At 51.4% G+C, this 17,979-nt stretch overlaps 1 protein-coding gene across 5 annotated transcripts in view; it reads left to right on the forward strand.

The window, feature by feature from the left end:
• The window catches only part of LOC133118096 (CSC1-like protein 2), a 48,697-nt gene that overhangs the window by 19,838 nt on the left and 10,880 nt on the right, over positions 1-17,979 (forward strand). For 4 of the 5 annotated variants that reach the window (XM_061227818.1, XM_061227819.1, XM_061227820.1 and 1 more), the window contains exons 2-15: positions 902-1,092; positions 1,424-1,503; positions 3,403-3,441; positions 5,202-5,292; positions 8,765-8,802; positions 8,956-9,098; positions 9,309-9,360; positions 11,121-11,229; positions 11,864-11,934; positions 13,736-13,816; positions 14,332-14,455; positions 16,561-16,694; positions 17,028-17,165; positions 17,395-17,548. In XM_061227818.1, the coding sequence (XP_061083802.1) occupies positions 919-1,092; positions 1,424-1,503; positions 3,403-3,441; positions 5,202-5,292; positions 8,765-8,802; positions 8,956-9,098; positions 9,309-9,360; positions 11,121-11,229; positions 11,864-11,934; positions 13,736-13,816; positions 14,332-14,455; positions 16,561-16,694; positions 17,028-17,165; positions 17,395-17,548 (1,428 nt within the window). In that variant the 5' untranslated portion in view covers positions 902-918. The remainder of the gene's footprint in view (positions 1-901; positions 1,093-1,423; positions 1,504-3,402; positions 3,442-5,201; positions 5,293-8,764; positions 8,803-8,955; positions 9,099-9,308; positions 9,361-11,120; positions 11,230-11,863; positions 11,935-13,735; positions 13,817-14,331; positions 14,456-16,560; positions 16,695-17,027; positions 17,166-17,394; positions 17,549-17,979) is intronic. The other variant, XM_061227816.1, reaches the window with a different exon arrangement.

Below are 17,979 nucleotides of genomic sequence, written 5' to 3' on the forward strand. Positions count from 1 at the left end.
GGTCTGCCTGTCTGAAAAGCGGTGAAATCCCCCCCTCCCCTTAAATCCCTTGAGCAAGGCCCTTAACCCCACATTGTTCCAGGGGGGATTGGCCCCTGCTTAGTCTCCCAGTAAAGCGTGGAAAAGCAGCAATTTCCAAAACAATTCTGTATTTCACCCAGTACTGGTTCTGACTCCGCAGCACAGTCAGTGATTTGTTCATTAAGGGATCCGCTCATTACACAGCTAATTCAGGTCTGCATCTGCTGCTTTCTCGGGTCTGCATCAGTCGCTCTTCTTAAGGTGAAAACAGAAACCAGCAGCGGACTCTGTGCCTCCCCAGGACCTGGATTCAGGGTGACTGGTGTAGCCTGTAGCATGCAGAGCTTATACCAGCCATCACCAAATCTGGCCCTAGAATCCAGATCCAGCCCTGGTTTTCTTTTCTCCCAGGTAATTAACTGAACACTTATTGCTACTGATAGGCCAGACTGTCTTCACACCTGACTCCCAGGTAAAGGGAGGGTGAACACACCTGACTCCCAGGTAAAGGGAGGGTGAACACACCTGACTCCCAGGTAAAGGGAGGGTGAACACACCTGACTCCCAGGTAAAGGGAGGGTGAACACACCTGACTCCCAGGTAAAGGGAGGGTGAACACACCTGACTCCCAGGTAAAGGGAGGGTGAACACACCTGACTCCCAGGTAAAGGGAGGGTGAACACACCTGACTCCCAGGTAAAGGGAGGGTGCAAGACCAGCAGATCTCAGCCCTCGAGTACCATGATTTCATCATCCCTGCCTTATACCGCATTTATTTTGCGTGACGTGTGTCCGGGAGTGTGTGCCGACCGCCGTGTGCATTCTGGGCCGTGTCCCTGACCCCCTCTCCCCCTCTCCCCCTCTCCCCCTCTCCCCCCAGGTGTGCGCCATGCAGCGATGAAGATACTGGGCGTGATAATAATGACGCTTGGCGCTCTGGGCGGGGCCGAGGCCACGAATGGCTCCTCTAAGGACTACTGCTACACGGCACGCATCCGCAGCACGGTGCTCCAGGGCCTGCCCTTCGGAGGGGTGCCCACCGTGCTCGCCCTCGACTTCATGTGCTTCCTGGTAACCCTCCCCCGAGTCCCGCCAGAGCAGCGCAAAGCCCATTACCGCTCACACACACTCATTACAGCTCAATTCCTGCTTTGCTCCAGATTCTCCCCTTAATCATCTCACTGGCCAAATCAGTTGCGTGCCGTGGCATTTTAGCTGCATTTGTGGATAAGCTCCTGAATGACTGCTCATGTGTCTGTTAATGAGACGTCTTCCTGTGGAGGAATGTGCCAGTGAACACTGGCACTCCTGTTTGTGGATAATTGGCTAATTGAGGACGCCGGTGGAAACAAAAACCAGAAATGGACTCGGCCCATTAAGAGATCTCGCTGTGTGTCCACAGGCCCTGCTGTTTGTCTTCTCCATCCTGCGGAAGATGGCCTGGGACTACGGCCGTCTGGCCCTGGTGACTGATGCAGACAGGTGAGGGGGGGGGGGGGGGGGCTTCTCTGATGGGTGGAAAGGTTTAAGGATGATAGTGAGCTTATCTGTTTATCTTATAATTTCTCTGTCTGGTCTCACAACAAAACATATTTTAGTAGCCTACCCGTACGAAAGAACAGAAGGAGCTTCTGATGTGAGCTTTGATGAAAAGTGATCTTTCCTTTCAAACTCTTGACAGTCCAAAGGGTGTTAAGGGTGTTTAATCAAACAGCCAGTTTCCACACCAAGGATTGGCCCAAATGGACTTTTTGGTTTAAATGTTTAAATGAAATAAGCACTGATTCTGGTTCCTCTACAGTTTCTCCCCTGTATTGTCGGTACAGTGACCGCATTGTTACTGTGGAAGCAAGCGCTCGACCCGCCCCGTATAGCCCCTCCCACCGCCCAGCTGCTTAGTGGTGATTGGCTGATTCTGCCTCTCAAGTTCTCAAGTAGAGGGGGGGGTGGAGACATGGTCTCCCTCTGTCTGTTCATGCCTAAACTGGGTTAAACCCAACGATCCCTGCCCCCTCTCCTGCACAGACCAGCATGGGTTTCCGCTGAACTATAAACATTACATTACATTTTATGTAGCAGACACTTTTATCCAAAGGGAAGTACAAAACAGCAGTACATATCAAGGTCATAGAACAAACAACAGAACAGGTCAGATAAGGTACAATTCACATAGGATCAGTTGTAAAGTTCAGTACACAAGGTAGATAGGCCAAGTCTGTAACTACAATACCACAACATCTACAACTTCAGTCTGCACTGCGGCCCACAGGACGTGGAGTTGAGTAGCGCTGCAGACACTGCGGCCCGCAGGATGTTCTGTTCTCACTGCCAGTGAGTTTGCAGCAGCTTTTTAGTTATTAATAGTAATAATGATAATTTGTTAGCCTATAACTCCACCCACTCACTGTGAGAGCTGTCAGTCATTAACTTCTGAACCAATCCCAAGTGTTTTTGCTCTCCGAAGGAGCACATGATTTGGTGAAATCAGTCAGCAGTATCGTGTGTTAAAAGAGTTTGCAAAGCCTTAGTTTTGCATCGTCTTGCTGGCAATGAACAACATTGTGTTTCATTTTTTCTGGACATGTTACAGTTTGAGAGAGGGAGAGAGAGCAGTCTGCCTGTCTGTCTCAGCTGTGCAGATGACTGGACACTTTCTCTCTTCACCCTGACAGCTGGCTCTTCCTCACGCCATTGTCTCGGCCTGGGGAGGGAGGGGGAGGCTGTAGGGGGTAACAGAGCTCATTGTCCCCCCTCCCTCGTCCCTCAGATCAGGGCAGTCCCTGCAGCGTGTGCCCCGTCCCATGTGTGTGCTCTCGCATTTACTCAAATCCTGACCTTTAGGAACAGAACATGGCTGCTCTCATGGGGTGGAGTATCTGTTCTTTGTGTCACCTTGTTGGCCTTCTGTTCACCAATTAAGCAGGAATACAGTTGGAGGGGAAAACAAGTGTTGCCTGAGGCAAGGAATCGTATTTTATCAAAACAAGGGGGTAGTGTGCTCAACACTGAATGCGTAGTGTTCTGCCTGTTCGCAAACCGCCCTTTGTTAGTCCTGTTAACACATTTTATTGCAGTGTGCTGTTCATGGCTGTGTGAGGGAAATGCTTGCAAAGTTCTGAATGTGGAGCGTTTTGACTGTGGAGTGTTGAACGTGGAGCGTGTTGAACGTGAAGGGTTGAAGTCGATTATCTGCTTAACCACTGACTCCTGCCCTGTTCCAGTTGCGGGTCATTTTGATTCTTTCTGCCCCAGAACCAGTGTGTGGAATCTGCTGTACTTAACCCCTGCCTCCCCATATCCCCAAAAAAATCCCCCGCCCCCCCCAAATCCCCCACTTATGCCAGGCTCATGTCTCTCCCCCTTTCTGTCTCTCCCATGAAGAAACAAGGGGCGGTTCCGTGGCCTGGAGGAACGAGAATAGTATGTTCTCTTTTTGTGTACTGATATATTTCTTCTTCTCTCCCTCTCTCTCATTTCTCCGCCTGAGTTCTGTGCTGTGAATTAACCCTCTGGACTAGTCTGTGTGTGTTCTGGGGTTCTGATTTCTGCTGTCTCTGGCCATGTGTGCGAGCCTTCTGCCTTTCTGTCTCTGATGGTAACAGTGACTGAGACGCGTCTGTGCGTCATCCTAACCCTTGCGTTCGATCTCTTTCACAAGCATGCACTTCTTTGCCTGTGTGAGGTCCCCCAGCGACCCACTGGGCCAGGAGCCCTATGTGGACAGGTAACGGGTCACGGGTTCTGTGGTTCTATGGTTCTATGGTTCTTTGGTTCTGTGATCGGTGTCGGGGCGGACCGCCAAACTTGAGCTCCATCAGGATCCGTGGGCACTGTGTCTGCAGGTTTAACTCCAGTCCTGCAGGGGGCGCTGTGTCTGCAAGTTTAACTCCAGTCCTGCAGGGGGCGCTGTGTCTGCAGGTTTAACTCCAGTCCTGCAGGGGGCGCTGTGTCTGCAGGTTTAACTCCAGTCCTGCAGGGGGCGCTGTGTCTGCAGATTTAACTCCAGTCCTGCAGGGGGCGCTGTGTCTGCAGGTTTAACTCCAGTCCTGCAGGGTGCGCTGTGTCTGCAGGTTTAGGGGGCAATTCAACCTGCAGCGCATGTAGGTATGGGTGGCGGTTTTTGTTTTAGCCCCGCATTTTGATGCCTGATTGAACTAAATAACTAATCGCGGTCTTAAATCACCACCGTTGGATGTGATTGTAGATTGAGTCATCTCGGTGCTGGGCTAGGACAGAAACCTGCAGCCACACAGATATGACTGGGCATCAAAAGGCTGCAGTTCCCACATGCAGACACTGCTGCCCCGCTGTAAATACAGCCTCTGTGGCTCTGCAGCTTCCCTGTGATCCACATCAGCGCAAGCCCCACCCACACAGCTGATCCTGCGGTGCTCTGGGTAATGTAGTCCAGTGATTTAGCTGTCCTCTTTGAATTCAGGTTCAGCAGGTCCTGTGTCATATTCAGTAGCGCAGTGCAAATTGACCTTGTTTCATCCCTCCCCATGGGAGAAGCAGGCCTTTTTTTCGCCACTGATGGAAATGGCCCTGCACTCCAATGAGTCACAAGCTCTCAGCAAAGCTATGATAATAATGATAATAGCCCCATGAGCGTTCGTTAGCCCCATGAGCGTTCGTTAGCGCCTCAAGTGCTGCACTGCACTCTGGGTATGACTCTCGACTCTCACTGCCTTCTGGTGGCTGGGTAGTGTTCCGGGGGCGTGTGTAATCTGCACTAACACATCACCTCCTTCTTCTGGAGTCGCAGCTCGTTTAGAGTCCGCACGGCGCACTCCAGCGGGACCCTTTCCTCCTCCGGAGATCGGCCCGTACGCTCCTCAGAGAGAACGTGGTTATAGTCCGCTAAACCCGCATGAAATGCTCCTGTGCAGCCCTGGAGTGAGCCCGCAGGTGAAGAGAAGACGAGGGCCCAGTCTCCTCCTTCCGGCATGTTCCGCTCACATTCCTGCCCTCTGCACAATAATCCTGAGGCTCAAATGAAAACAACGGCTTTGCCTGTGAACTCACTCTGGGGTCTGCACACCATTTCAGTGCCTCCTCGTTGGTCTTGTCTCTTGAGTCCTCTGGATCAAGGTGTCAGGTCTGGGCCGTTTCAGTTCAGCCCCTCCCTCCTCCCGTGGTGGGCGGTGCTGACTCTGTGCTCTGGTTTCCGTGGTTTCCAGCGTGGCGTCGGTGATGCACTCCGAGACGCCAGACCGCTACGAGCGCCTCACCTCCGTGTCCAGCTCGGTGGACTTCGAGCAGAGAGACAGGGTGAGTTCCTCCAGTTCAGCCCAAATTTGCCTGTTGTATATGTTTGTAATTTCATAAGTTATTTAACTTTTATCCAAAGCAACTTGCAGTTCATTAGACCAAGCGGGGGACAGTCCACAATGGAGCAATGTGGATCTTATCGTGGCTACACCGGGGCTTGAACCAACAACCTTCCGGGTCCCAGTCATTTACCTCAACCAAGCCTGGAACCTCCTCCTCATGCGGCGAGAGTGTTAACTGCCCTACCTTGCCGCTCCAAAGAGCAGTGCCCTGTATGTTTCTGTTCTGACCCGCAGTGCCCTGTATGTTTCTGCTCTGACCTGCAGTGCACTGTATGTTTCTGTTCTGACCTGCAGTGCACTGTATGTTTCTGTTCTGACCTGCAGTGCACTGTATGTTTCTGTTCTGTGACCTGCAGTGCACTGTATGTTTCTGCTCTGTGACCTGCAGTGCACTGTATGTTTCTGCTCTGACCTGCAGTGCCCTGTATGTTTCTGTTCTGACCTGCAGTGCCCTGTATGTTTCTGTTCTGACCTGCAGTGCACTGTATGTTTCTGTTCTGACCTGCAGTGCACTGTATGTTTCTGTTCTGACCTGCAGTGCACTGTATGTTTCTGTTCTGTGACCTGCAGTACACTGTATGTTTCTGCTCTGTGACCTGCAGTGCACTGTATGTTTCTGCTCTGACCTGCAGTGCCCTGTATGTTTCTGTTCTGACTTGCAGTGCACTGTATGTTTCTGTTCTGACCTGCAGTGCACTGTATGTTTCTGCTCTGACCTGCAGTGCCCTGTATGTTTCTGTTCTGACTTGCAGTGCACTGTATGTTTCTGTTCTGACTTGCAGTGCACTGTATGTTTCTGTTCTGACCTGCAGTGCACTGTATGTTTCTGCTCTGACCTGCAGTGCACTGTATGTTTCTGCTCTGACCTGCAGTGCCCTGTATGTTTCTGCTCTGTGACCTGCAGTGCACTGTATGTTTCTGTTCTGACCTGCAGTGCCCTGTATGTTTCTGCTCTGTGACCTGCAGTGCACTGTATGTTTCTACTCTGTGACCTGCAGTGCACTGTATGTTTCTGCTCTGTGACCTGCAGTGCACTGTATGTTTCTGTTCTGACCTGCAGTGCCCTGTATGTTTCTGCTCTGTGACCTGCAGTGCACTGTATGTTTCTGCTCTGTGACCTGCAGTGCACTATGTGGTCCAGTAGGACAGAAGTGGAACAGAAACCAGACGAGAGTGAAAACTCTTTAAGCTGCAGATCCTTACATCCTTAAAGGCAGACTGCTTTGCCTTTTAGCCTCACTCATCAACTTCATAACCTTTCACACCATGGGCCTGACCCAGGGTGATATAACCTCAGAGCACAGTTAATATATATATTTTTTTATTTGTTTATTTAACAGGGACAAATGCATACAACATTGCTTTAGATCCAAGTAGATGCCATGCATACAGGTTTCTAGCCATGGCTAATTTGCAACACGTGTCCCGGGCCAGGCTTTTTAAAGTTCAGGTTGTGTTCAGGTTGTATTTAGGTTGGATCAGAACCTTACAGTACTTTCTGCCTGACCAGGTAGATGGTCTGATGCAAGAGAAGTCCAAATACCTTCCAGGGATTTGAGGGTTAGTCAGTAATGAGACAATGGGCAGTGATCTCCCAGACCCGACCTTTGACCTGCAACAAAACCCTGCCTGTGAGAGGCTATCTGATCAGAGGAAGCCTGTGGCCTCTGTACAGATGAGAATGAACTGCACTAGAAACCTGAACTTCGCTCTAAACTTTGCTTTGCTCCAGTGACCAGGGAGAAGGGAGAAATCTCAGTCGGTTCTTCTTCTGCTGAAGAAATCACTCTGCATCGGCAGTTTGGCAGCTGTGGGTAGACCTCACTGCAGACTCACTGACTGCACTTCCCGAATCCCCTTATCAAGAGGGACTTGCGCAAGTTAAATATATCAGTGCATACACTCCAGCTCCAGTGAAATGACTCGCTCAAGGGTGCACAGGGCGTCCCTGTGATCCTGCCATCCTGTGGGACAAACCCATGTGACTCACTGATCACATGACGCTTGTCTGACGGGGGGTGGGGCAGGGCGATGTCTCAACGCCAGTGGTGATGGTCATGGTCATTATGAGCGTAATGGTGTCCTGTTATTTTAAAAAGAATTAATTATTATTATAGTGATAATTATTACATTACATTATTGGCATTTGGCAGACGCTCTTATCCAGAGCGACGTACAGTTGATTAGACTAAACAGGAGACAATCCTCCTCTGGAGCAATGCAGGCTTAAGGGCCTTGCTCAAGGGCCCAACGGCTGTGCGGATCTTATTGTGGCTACCACCGACTAGAACCACCAACCTTGCGTGTCCCAGTCATTTACCTTAACCACTACGCTACAGGCCGCCCCATTATGATCTCTTAATGTTGTTTTCATTCAGTGGAGGGATGGTGAGGGAGGATTATGGTGATGTTTATCTGCTGCTCTCCTAATCTGCAGCCTCCCGTTGCCACCTCCTCTGGCTGATAACCGCACGGAAATTACCTGTGTTTGACATGTGACCTGTGCAGGAAATGACCTGTGTTTGACATGTGACCTGTGCAGGAAATGACCTGTGTTTGACATGTGACCTGTGCAGGAAATGACCTGTGTTTGACATGTGACCTGTGCAGGAAATGACTGTCACCCTCAGCTGTGCGCAGGATGTTAATACCAGAAACCAGCTTGAGCTCGCTCTGAAACCGCTCTCTCTGTGAGCTCTCTCTGTGAGCTCGCTCTGAAACCGCTCTCTGTGAGCTCTCTCTGTGAGCTCGCTCTGAAACCGCTCTCTGTGAGCTCTCTCTGTGAGCTCGCTCTGAAACCGCTCTCTCTGTGAGCTCGCTCTGAAACCGCTCTGTCTCTGAGCTCGCTCTGAAACCGCTCTCTCTGTGAGCTCTCTCTGTGAGCTCGCTCTGAAACAGCTCTCTCTGTGAGCTCTCTCTGAAACCACTCTCTCTGTGAGCTCTCTCTGAAACCGCTCTCTCTCTAAGCTCGCTCTGAAACCGCTCTCTTTGTGAGCTCGCTCTGAAACCGCTCGCTCTGAAACCGCTCTCTGTGAGCTCGCTCTGAAACCGCTCTCTCTGTGAGCTCGCTCTGAAACCGCTCTCTCTGTGAGCTCGCTCTGAAACCGCTCTCTCTGTGAGCTCGCTCTGTGAGCTCGCTCTGAAACCGCTCTCTCTGTGAGCTCGCTCTGAAACCGCTCTCTCTGTGAGCTCACTCTGAAACCGCTCTCTCTGTGAGCTCGCTCTGAAACCGCTCTCTCTGTGAGCTCGCTCTGAAACCGCGCTCTCTGTGAGCTCTCTCTGTGAGCTCGCTCTGAAACCGCTCTCTCTCTGAGCTTGCTCTGAAACCTCTCTCTCTGAAACCGCTCTCTCTGTGAGCTCTCTCTGTGAGCTCTCTCTGAAACCGCTCTCTCTGTTCCTCCCCGCTGCAGGGCTTCTGTTCCTGGCTGACTGCTATCTTCAGGATAAAGTGAGTCATTCTGTCGTCCTGGGCTTAGGGTAATTTTAATATAACGTTATATTTATGTTAGTGTTTTAGGAATGAGGAGTTCCGGGAGAAGTGTGGTTAGGGTTAGTGTAAGGTTAGTTTAATGTTGCTGTAATGTTATATTGATGTTTTTAGGGATGAGGAGATTCGGGAGAAGTGTGGAGAGGACGCGGTGCACTACCTGTCCTTCCAGCGACACATCATCGGCCTGCTGGTGGTGGTGGGAGTGCTGAGCGTGGGCATCGTCCTGCCCGTCAACTTCTCTGGAGACCTGCTGGGTGAGTGTGAGTGAGTGTGAGTGTGAGTGTGCGAGAGTGTGTGTGTGAGTGAGTGAGTGAGAATCATCCTGCCCGTTTGGCATGATTTAATATGCCAGCGTTGAGTGAAATATTATTCAGAATCAGTCCAGTGAATTAAATGTATCTCTTTCTGTCTGTCTGTCTGTCTGTCTGTCTGTCTGTCTGTCTGTCTGTCTGTCTGTCTCTCAGAAAATAATGCATACAGCTTTGGGCGAACCACTATAGCCAACCTGAAGTCTGGGTGAGTTAGCTCCACATTCTTCTTCTCACACGTTCCTGTCAAATAAAGACAACCAAGACTTTAACTAAGCTCATCTTGAAACAAAATGAATGTGAATCTATTGCAGTTCACATTTAATAATAATAATAATAATAATAATAAAATAATAAAAAAACAATAATTTCATATCACCTGTATCGAGCAGCTTTCCAGAACACATAAAAGTAAGGTGTGAAATTACAAAACATAGGGTATAATAAAAGCAGCAATAAAGAACAAACTGCAAATTAATAATAATAATATGATAATTTGTTATTTAGCTGATGCTTTTATCCAAAGCGACTTGCGATTGATTAGACTAAGCAGGGGACAGACGTCCCTGGAGTAATGTGGGGCTAAGTGCTCAAGGGCTCAACACCTGTGCGGATCTTACCATTAACCTTTGAGGTCCAAGTCACGCATTTTAGCCACTAGGCTGCAGGCTGTCCCAGTCATGTACCTTAGCCACTGGGCTACAGGCTGCCCCAGTCATGTACCTTAGCCACTAGGCTACAGGCTGCCCCAGTCGTGTACCTTAGCCACTAGGCTACAGGCTGCCCCAGTCGTGTACCTTAGCCACTAGGCTACAGGCTGCCCCAGTCGTGTACCTTAGCCACTAGGCTACAGGCTGCCCCAGTCATGTACCTTAGCCACTAGGCTACAGGCTGCCCCAGTCATGTACCTTAGCCACTAGGCTACAGGCTGCCCCAGTCGTGTACCTTAGCCACTAGGCTACAGGCTGCCCCAGTCGTGTACCTTAGCCACTAGGCTACAGGCTGCCCCAGTCATGTACCTTAGCCACTAGGCTACAGGCTGCCCCAGTCATGTACCTTAGCCACTGGGCAGGCTGTCCCAGTCATGTACCTTAGCCACTAGGATACAGGCTGCCCCAGTCATGCACCTTAGCCACTAGGCTACAGGCTGCCCCAGTCATGTACCTTAGCCACTAGGATACAGGCTGCCCTAGTCATGCACCTTAGCCACTAGGATACAGGCTGCCCCAGTCATGCACCTTAGCCACTAGGCTACAGGCTGCCCCAGTCATGTACCTTAGCCACTAGGCTACAGGCTGCCCCAGTCATGTACCTTAGCCACTAGGCTACAGGCTGTCCCAGTCATGTACCTTAGCCACTAGGCTACAGGCTGTCCCAGTCATGTACCTTAGCCACTAGGCTACAGGCTGCCCCAGTCATGTACCTTAGCCACTAGGCTACAGGCTGCCCCAGTCATGTACCTTAGCCACTAGGATACAGGCTGCCCCCCTGTGAAATGGCAGCAAGAATAGAAGGAGCAGATGGTACACAGGTAAGGTGTGTGTGTCTGTGAGAGTGTGTGTGAGAGATAATGTGTGTGTGAGAGTTTGTGTGAGATAAGGTGTGTGTTTGTGAGTGTGTGTGTGAGATAAGGTGTGTGAGATAATGTGTGTGTGTGAGAGAGAGAGAGAGAGAGAGAGAGTGTGTGTGTGTGTGTGTGAGAGAGAGAGAGAGTGTGTGAGATAATGTATGTGTGTGAGAGTGGGTGTGTGTGTGTGTGTGTGTGTGTGTGTGTGTGTGAGAGAGAGAGAGAGAGAGAGTGTGTGAGATAAGGTGTGTGTTTGTGAGTGTGTGTGTGAGATAAGGTGTGTGAGATAATGTGTGTGTGAGAGAGAGAGAGAGTGTGTGTGTGTGTGTGTGTGAGAGAGTGTGTGTGAGATAAGGTGTGTGTGAGAGTGTGACTGAGGTAAGTTTCTTGTTCTCCTACAGGAATAACCTGCTCTGGCTGCACACTTCCTTTGCCTTCATCTACCTGCTGCTGACCGTGTACAGCATGCGCAGACACACCTCCAAGATGCACTACAAAGAGGATGACCTGGTGAGTGCCTAACCCTATCCCCTCACCCCTAACCCCCCTACACTCAACCCCTAACCCCCCCTAAACTCAACCCCTAACCCCTAACACCCCTAAACTCAACCCCTAACCCCCTAAACTCAACCCCTAACCCCCCCTAAACTCAACCCCTAACCCCTAACACCCCTAAACTCAACCCCTAACCCCCCTAAACTCAACCCCTAACCCCCCTAAACTCAACCCCTAACCCCTAACCCCCTACACTCAACCCCTAAGCCCCCTAAACTCAACCCTTAACCCCTAACCCCCCTAAACTCAACCCCTAACCCCCCCTAAACTCAACCCCTAATCCTAACTCAGACCTGGTGATTGCCCTAACCCCTAAACCCAACCCCCTCTAACCCCTAACCCCCCCCTAACTACAAACCCCAACCCTAACTCACACTTGCCCGATATTGTGTAAACGGGTTGTGTACTCTCAACAGTAGACGGTTTCCTGTTCCAGACACAGCCTTGTGTGGCCATTTGTGGCTGAAAGGCTGAAGATGAATGAGGCCCAGTTGCTTGTTTTTTCTCCCCAGATTGTTCCTGATGAAAGCTTGAATGGTGTGTGTAGACTGCTCTAACAATGTAACACTTTTTTCCCCTCTCCCTGTAGGTGAAACGCACTTTATTTATCAACGGGATCTCTAAGTACGCTGAAGAAAGTCAAATAATCCAGCATTTCGAGTGAGTGCGTATCTGCCTTTGAGAAACACGGGCAGTCACAGACGTGCTGTGTGGTTTTAAGCATCAAGTCTGCTGGTGAATGCAGGAGAATTTCATGAATGACGATCATGAAATTCTCCTGCTTTCACCAGCAGACTTGACCCTCCTTTTGGCAAAGCCCCAGAGAATCACAGCCATGTGTTCTGTGTGACGGGGCGACATGGCTCAGGCAGGAAGCCATGTCATCTGGCAGTCGGAGGGTTGCCGGTTCGATCCCCCGCCCGGGCTGTGTCGAAGTGTCCCTGAGCAAGACACCTAACCCCCAAATGCTCCTGACGAGCTGGTCGGTGCCTTGCATGGCAGCCAATCGCCGTTGGTGTGTGAGTGTGTGTATGAATTGGTGAATGAGAAGCATCAATTGTACCGCGCTTTGGATAAAGGCGCTATATAAATGCCAACCATTTACCATTTACAGAGTATCTCCCAGCACTTTCTGCTGTTTAAATATAAACCCTGTTCGCTGTTAGTGGAGCGTGTGGAGAGTTAGCTTGGACAGATTTAGCGCTTTTGTCATTTAGCCAGTGAACAATAAACAATAAACCCTGCTTCCTGCTCGGTGCTCTGAGCTCAGAGGAAAGCCCCGTGCAAGTTTCTGTATGAGTGAGCGTGAGCGTGAGCGTGCGAGTGAGAGTGAGCGTGAGCGTGAGCGTGAGAGTGAGCGTGCGAGTGAGTGTGAGCGTGCGAGTGAGCGTGCGAGTGAGTGTGCGAGTGAGTGTGAGCGTGCGAGTGAGCGTGCGAGTGAGTGAGCGTGCGAGTGAGTGTGCGAGTGAGTGTGAGCGTGCGAGTGAGCGTGCGAGTGAGTGAGCGTGCGAGTGAGCGTGCGAGTGAGCGTGCGAGTGAGAGTGAGCGTGCGAGTGAGCGTGCGAGTGAGTGTGAGCGTGCGAGTGAGTGAGCGTGCGAGTGAGTGTGCGAGTGAGTGTGAGCGTGCGAGTGAGCGTGCGAGTGAGTGAGCGTGCGAGTGATCGTGCGAGTGAGTGTGAGAGTGAGCGTGCGCGTGAGAGTGAGCGTGCGCGTGAGAGTGAGCGTGCGAGTGAGCGTGAGAGTGAGAGTGAGCGTGCGAGTGAGTGAGCGTGCGAGTGAGCGTGCGAGTGAGTGAGCGTGCGAGTGAGTGTGAGCGTGAGCGTGAGTGTGAGCGTGAGCGTGTGCGTGAGCGTGTGCGTGAGAGTGAGCGTGCGAGTGAGCGTGCGAGTGAGCGTGTGAGTGAGCGTGCGAGTGAGCGTGCACGTGAGAGTGAGCGTGCGAGTGTGTGCGCGTGAGAGTGAGCGTGCGAGTGAGCGTGAGAGTGAGCGTGCGAGTGAGCGTGCGAGTGAGCGTGCGAGTGAGAGTGAGCGTGCGAGTGAGCGTGCGAGTGAGCGTGCGAGTGAGCGTGCGAGTGAGAGTGCGAGTGAGAGTGAGCTTGCGAGTGAGAGTGAGCGTGTGAGTGAGACTGAGCATGCGAGTGAGAGTGAGCGTGCGAGTGAGACTGAGCGTGCGAGTGAGAGTGCGCGTGCGAGTGAGCGTGCGAGTGAGAGTGAGAGTGAGCGTGAGCGTGCGAGTGAGCGTGCGCGTGAGCGTGCGAGTGAGCGTGCGAGTGAGCGTGCGAGGTGAGCGTGCGAGTGAGCGTGCGAGTGAGAGTGAGCGTGAGCGTGCGAGTGAGCGTGAGAGTGCGAGTGAGAGTGAGCGTGCGAGTGAGCGTGCGAGTGAGCGTGCGAGTGAGCGTGTGAGTGAGCGTGCGCGTGTGGGTTCTGGCTCTAACCCCTCTCTCCCTGCTCCCCCCTCACAGACAGGCCTATGAGAACTGTGAGGTGCTGGAGGCTCGGGTCTGTTACGACGTGGCCAAGCTGATGGCCCTGAATGCAGAGAGGTGAGCCCTGCCCCCCGATTGGAGAACTCAGTAAACATCTTAAAAGGGTGTGTATGTGTGTGACAGTGTGAGCTGCAGGAGGAAGGCGTGTGTGTGTGTTGTGACGTGTGTGTGTGTTGTGACGTGTGTGTGTGTGTGTGTGTGTGTGTTGTGACGTGTGTGTGTGTGTTGTGGCGTGTGTGTGTGTGTGTTGTGACGTGTGTGTGTGTGTGTGTGTTGTGACGTGTGTATGTGTTGTGACGTGTGTGTGTGTGTTGTGACGTGTGTATGTGTTGTGACGTGTGTGTATGTGTGTGTGTGTGTGTGTGTGTGTGTGTTCTGATGTACGTGTATGTGTGTGTGTGTGTCTTGTGATGTGTGTATGTGTGTGTGTATGTGTTGTGATGTGTGTGTGTGTGTGTGTGTGTGTTGTGATGTGTGTGTGTGTTGTGATGTGTGTGTGTGTTGTGTGTGTATGTGTGTGTGTGTGTGTGTGTGTATGTGTTGTGATGTGTGTGTTTGTGTGTGTGTTGCAGGAAGAAGGCAGAGCGCAGTAAGAAGTTCTTCACAGACCTGATGATGAAGGAGCACATCCCCACCATGATCAACCCCAAACCCTGCGGCCACCTGTGCTGCTGCATCATCAAGGGCTGCGAGCAAGTGTGTCCTGCTGTCCCACTCACCCTCACACCGTCACACTCACCCTGTCACACACACCGTCACACTCACCCTGTCACACTCACCCTGTCACACACACCGTCACACACACTATCTCACACTCACCCTGTCACACACACTATCTCACACTCACCCTGTCACACTCACTATCTCACACTCACCCTGTCACACACACTATCTCACACTCACCCTGTCACACACACTATCTCACACTCACCCTGTCACACTCACTGTCACACTCACCCTCTCACACTCACTATCTCACACTCACCCTGTCACACTCACTATCTCACACTCACTATCTCACACTCACTATCTCACACTCACCCTGTCACACTCACCCTCTCACACTCACTATCTCACACTCACCCTGTCACACACACCGTCACACTCACTATCTCACACTCACACTCACCCTGTCACACACACCGTCACACTCACCCTGTCACACACACCGTCACACTCACCCTGTCACACACACCCTGTCACATACACCGTCACACTCACCCTGTCACACACACCGTCACACTCACTATCTCACACTCACACTGTCACACTCACTATCTCACACTCACACCGTCACACACACACTGTCACACTCACCCTGTCACACTCACTATCTCACACTCACCCTGTCACACACACCGTCACACTCACCCTGTCACACACACGTCACACTCACCCTGTCACACACACCGTCACACTCACTATCTCACACTCACACTGTCACACACACACTGTCACACTCACCCTGTCACACTCACTATCTCACACTCACACTGTCACACTCACTATCTCACACTCACACCGTCACACTCACCCTGTCACACACACTATCTCACACTCACCCTGTCACACACACCGTCACACTCACTATCTCACACTCACACTGTCACACTCACTATCTCACACTCACACCGTCACACACACACTGTCACACTCACCCTGTCACACTCACTATCTCACACTCACCCTGTCACACACACCGTCACACTCACCCTGTCACACACACCGTCACACTCACCCTGTCACACACACCGTCACACTCACTATCTCACACTCACACTGTCACACACACACTGTCACACTCACCCTGTCACACTCACTATCTCACACTCACACTGTCACACTCACTATCTCACACTCACACCGTCACACTCACCCTGTCACACACACTATCTCACACTCACCCTGTCACACTCACTATCTCACACTCACCCTGTCACACACACTATCTCACACTCACCCTGTCACACACACTATCTCACACTCACCCTGTCACACTCACTGTCACACTCACCCTCTCACACTCACTATCTCACACTCACCCTGTCACACTCACTATCTCACACTCACTATCTCACACTCACTATCTCACACTCACCCTGTCACACTCACCCTCTCACACTCACTATCTCACACTCACCCTGTCACACACACCGTCACACTCACTATCTCACACTCACCCTGTCACACACACCGTCACACTCACCCTGTCACACACACCGTCACACTCACCCTGTCACACACACCCTGTCACATACACCGTCACACTCACCCTGTCACACACACCGTCACACTCACTATCTCACACTCACACTGTCACACTCACTATCTCACACTCACACCGTCACACACACACTGTCACACTCACCCTGTCACACTCACTATCTCACACTCACCCTGTCACACACACTGTCACACTCACCCTGTCACACTCACTATCTCACACTCACACTGTCACACTCACTATCTCACACTCACACCGTCACACTCACCCTGTCACACACACTATCTCACACTCACCCTGTCACACACAGTCACACACACTATCTCACACTCACCCTGTCACACTCACCCTGTCACACTCACTATCTCACACTCACCCTGTCACACACACTATCTCACACTCACCCTGTCACACTCACCCTGTCACACTCACTATCTCACACTCACCCTGTCACACACACTATCTCACACTCACCCTGTCACACTCACCCTGTCACACACACTATCTCACACTCACCCTGTCACACTCACTATCTCACACTCACTATCTCAAACTCACCCTGTGTGTGCTCCTGCAGGAGGAGGCAGTCAGTTACTACACTAAGCTGGAGGCCAAGTTGAAGGAGGAGTACAGGAAGGAGAAGGAGAAGGTCAACACCAAACCCCTCGGCATGGCCTTCGTCACCTTCCAGAACGAGGCCATGACGGCGATGTGAGTGTGTCCCCGTGTGTGTGTCCGTGTGTGTGCGTGTCCGTGTGTGTGCGTGTCCGTGTGTGTCCGTGTCCATGTCCGTGTATGCATAATCCATAATCTCTCTCTCACTCTCACTCTTACGCTCACTCACTCTCTCTCTCACTCTCTCTCTCTCTCTCTCTCTCTCTCTCTCTCTCTCTCTCTCTCCCTCTCTCTCTCTCTCTCTCCCTCTCTCTCTCTCTCTCTCTCTCTCCCTCTCTCTCTCTCTCTCTCTCTCTCTCTCCCTCCCTCTCTCTCTCTCTCTCTCCCTCCCTCCCTCCCTCCCTCCCTCTCTCTCTCTCTCTCTCTCAGAATCCTGAAGGACTTTAATGCGTGTCAGTGTCAGGGCTGCACGTGTCGTCCGGAGCCCCAGGCCTCGGCTGTCAGCAGCAGCCTGCATGTGCAGCACTGGAGTGTGGCCTACGCCCCCGACCCGCAGAACGTGTACTGGTGAGGCCTTCCCATCATGCCATGCTCTCACCCCCATCCCAGCCCACCTGCCTAATTTGCCTAATTCTTAAATGTTTAATGTGTGTGTTTCCACAGTGCAAAAGTACACACAATAAACATTTTTTGTGATGTATATATGAATGTATGTTCCCCTCTTTAGCTGTTATTTCTGTGTTTGAGATCTCTCTCTCTCTCTCTCTCTCTCTCTCTCTCTCTCTCTCTCTCTCAGGGAGCACCTGTCTCTGGGCGGACTCTCTTGGTGGCTGCGCTGCTTCATCATCAACGTCATCCTCTTCCTCCTGCTCTTCTTCCTCACCACGCCCGCCATCATCATCTCCACCATGGACAAGTTCAACGTCACCAAGCCTGTGGAGTACCTGAATGTAAGACGCACACATACACACACACACTTTACACCTGTTGAGTACCTGAACATAAGACACACACACACCCTTTTTGGCCAGTGGAATATCTCAAAGTCAGACACACACACACACACACACACACACACACACACACTCTACACCCATAGAGTACCTGAACATAAGACACACACACACCCTTTTTGGCCAGTGGAATATCTCAAAGTCAGACACACACACACACACACACACACTCTACACCCATAGAGTACCTGAACATAAGACACACACACTCTACACCCTTGGAGTACCTGAACATAAGACACTCACACACACCCTTTTTGGCCAGTGGAATATCTCAAAGTCAGACACACACACACACACACACTCTACACCCGTTGAGTACCTGAACATAAGACGCACACACTCTACACCCATAGAGTACCTGAACA

The sequence above is a fragment of the Conger conger genome, chromosome 18 (assembly GCF_963514075.1).
Source record: "Conger conger chromosome 18, fConCon1.1, whole genome shotgun sequence".
In the NCBI taxonomy this organism is placed as follows: domain Eukaryota; kingdom Metazoa; phylum Chordata; class Actinopteri; order Anguilliformes; family Congridae; genus Conger; species Conger conger.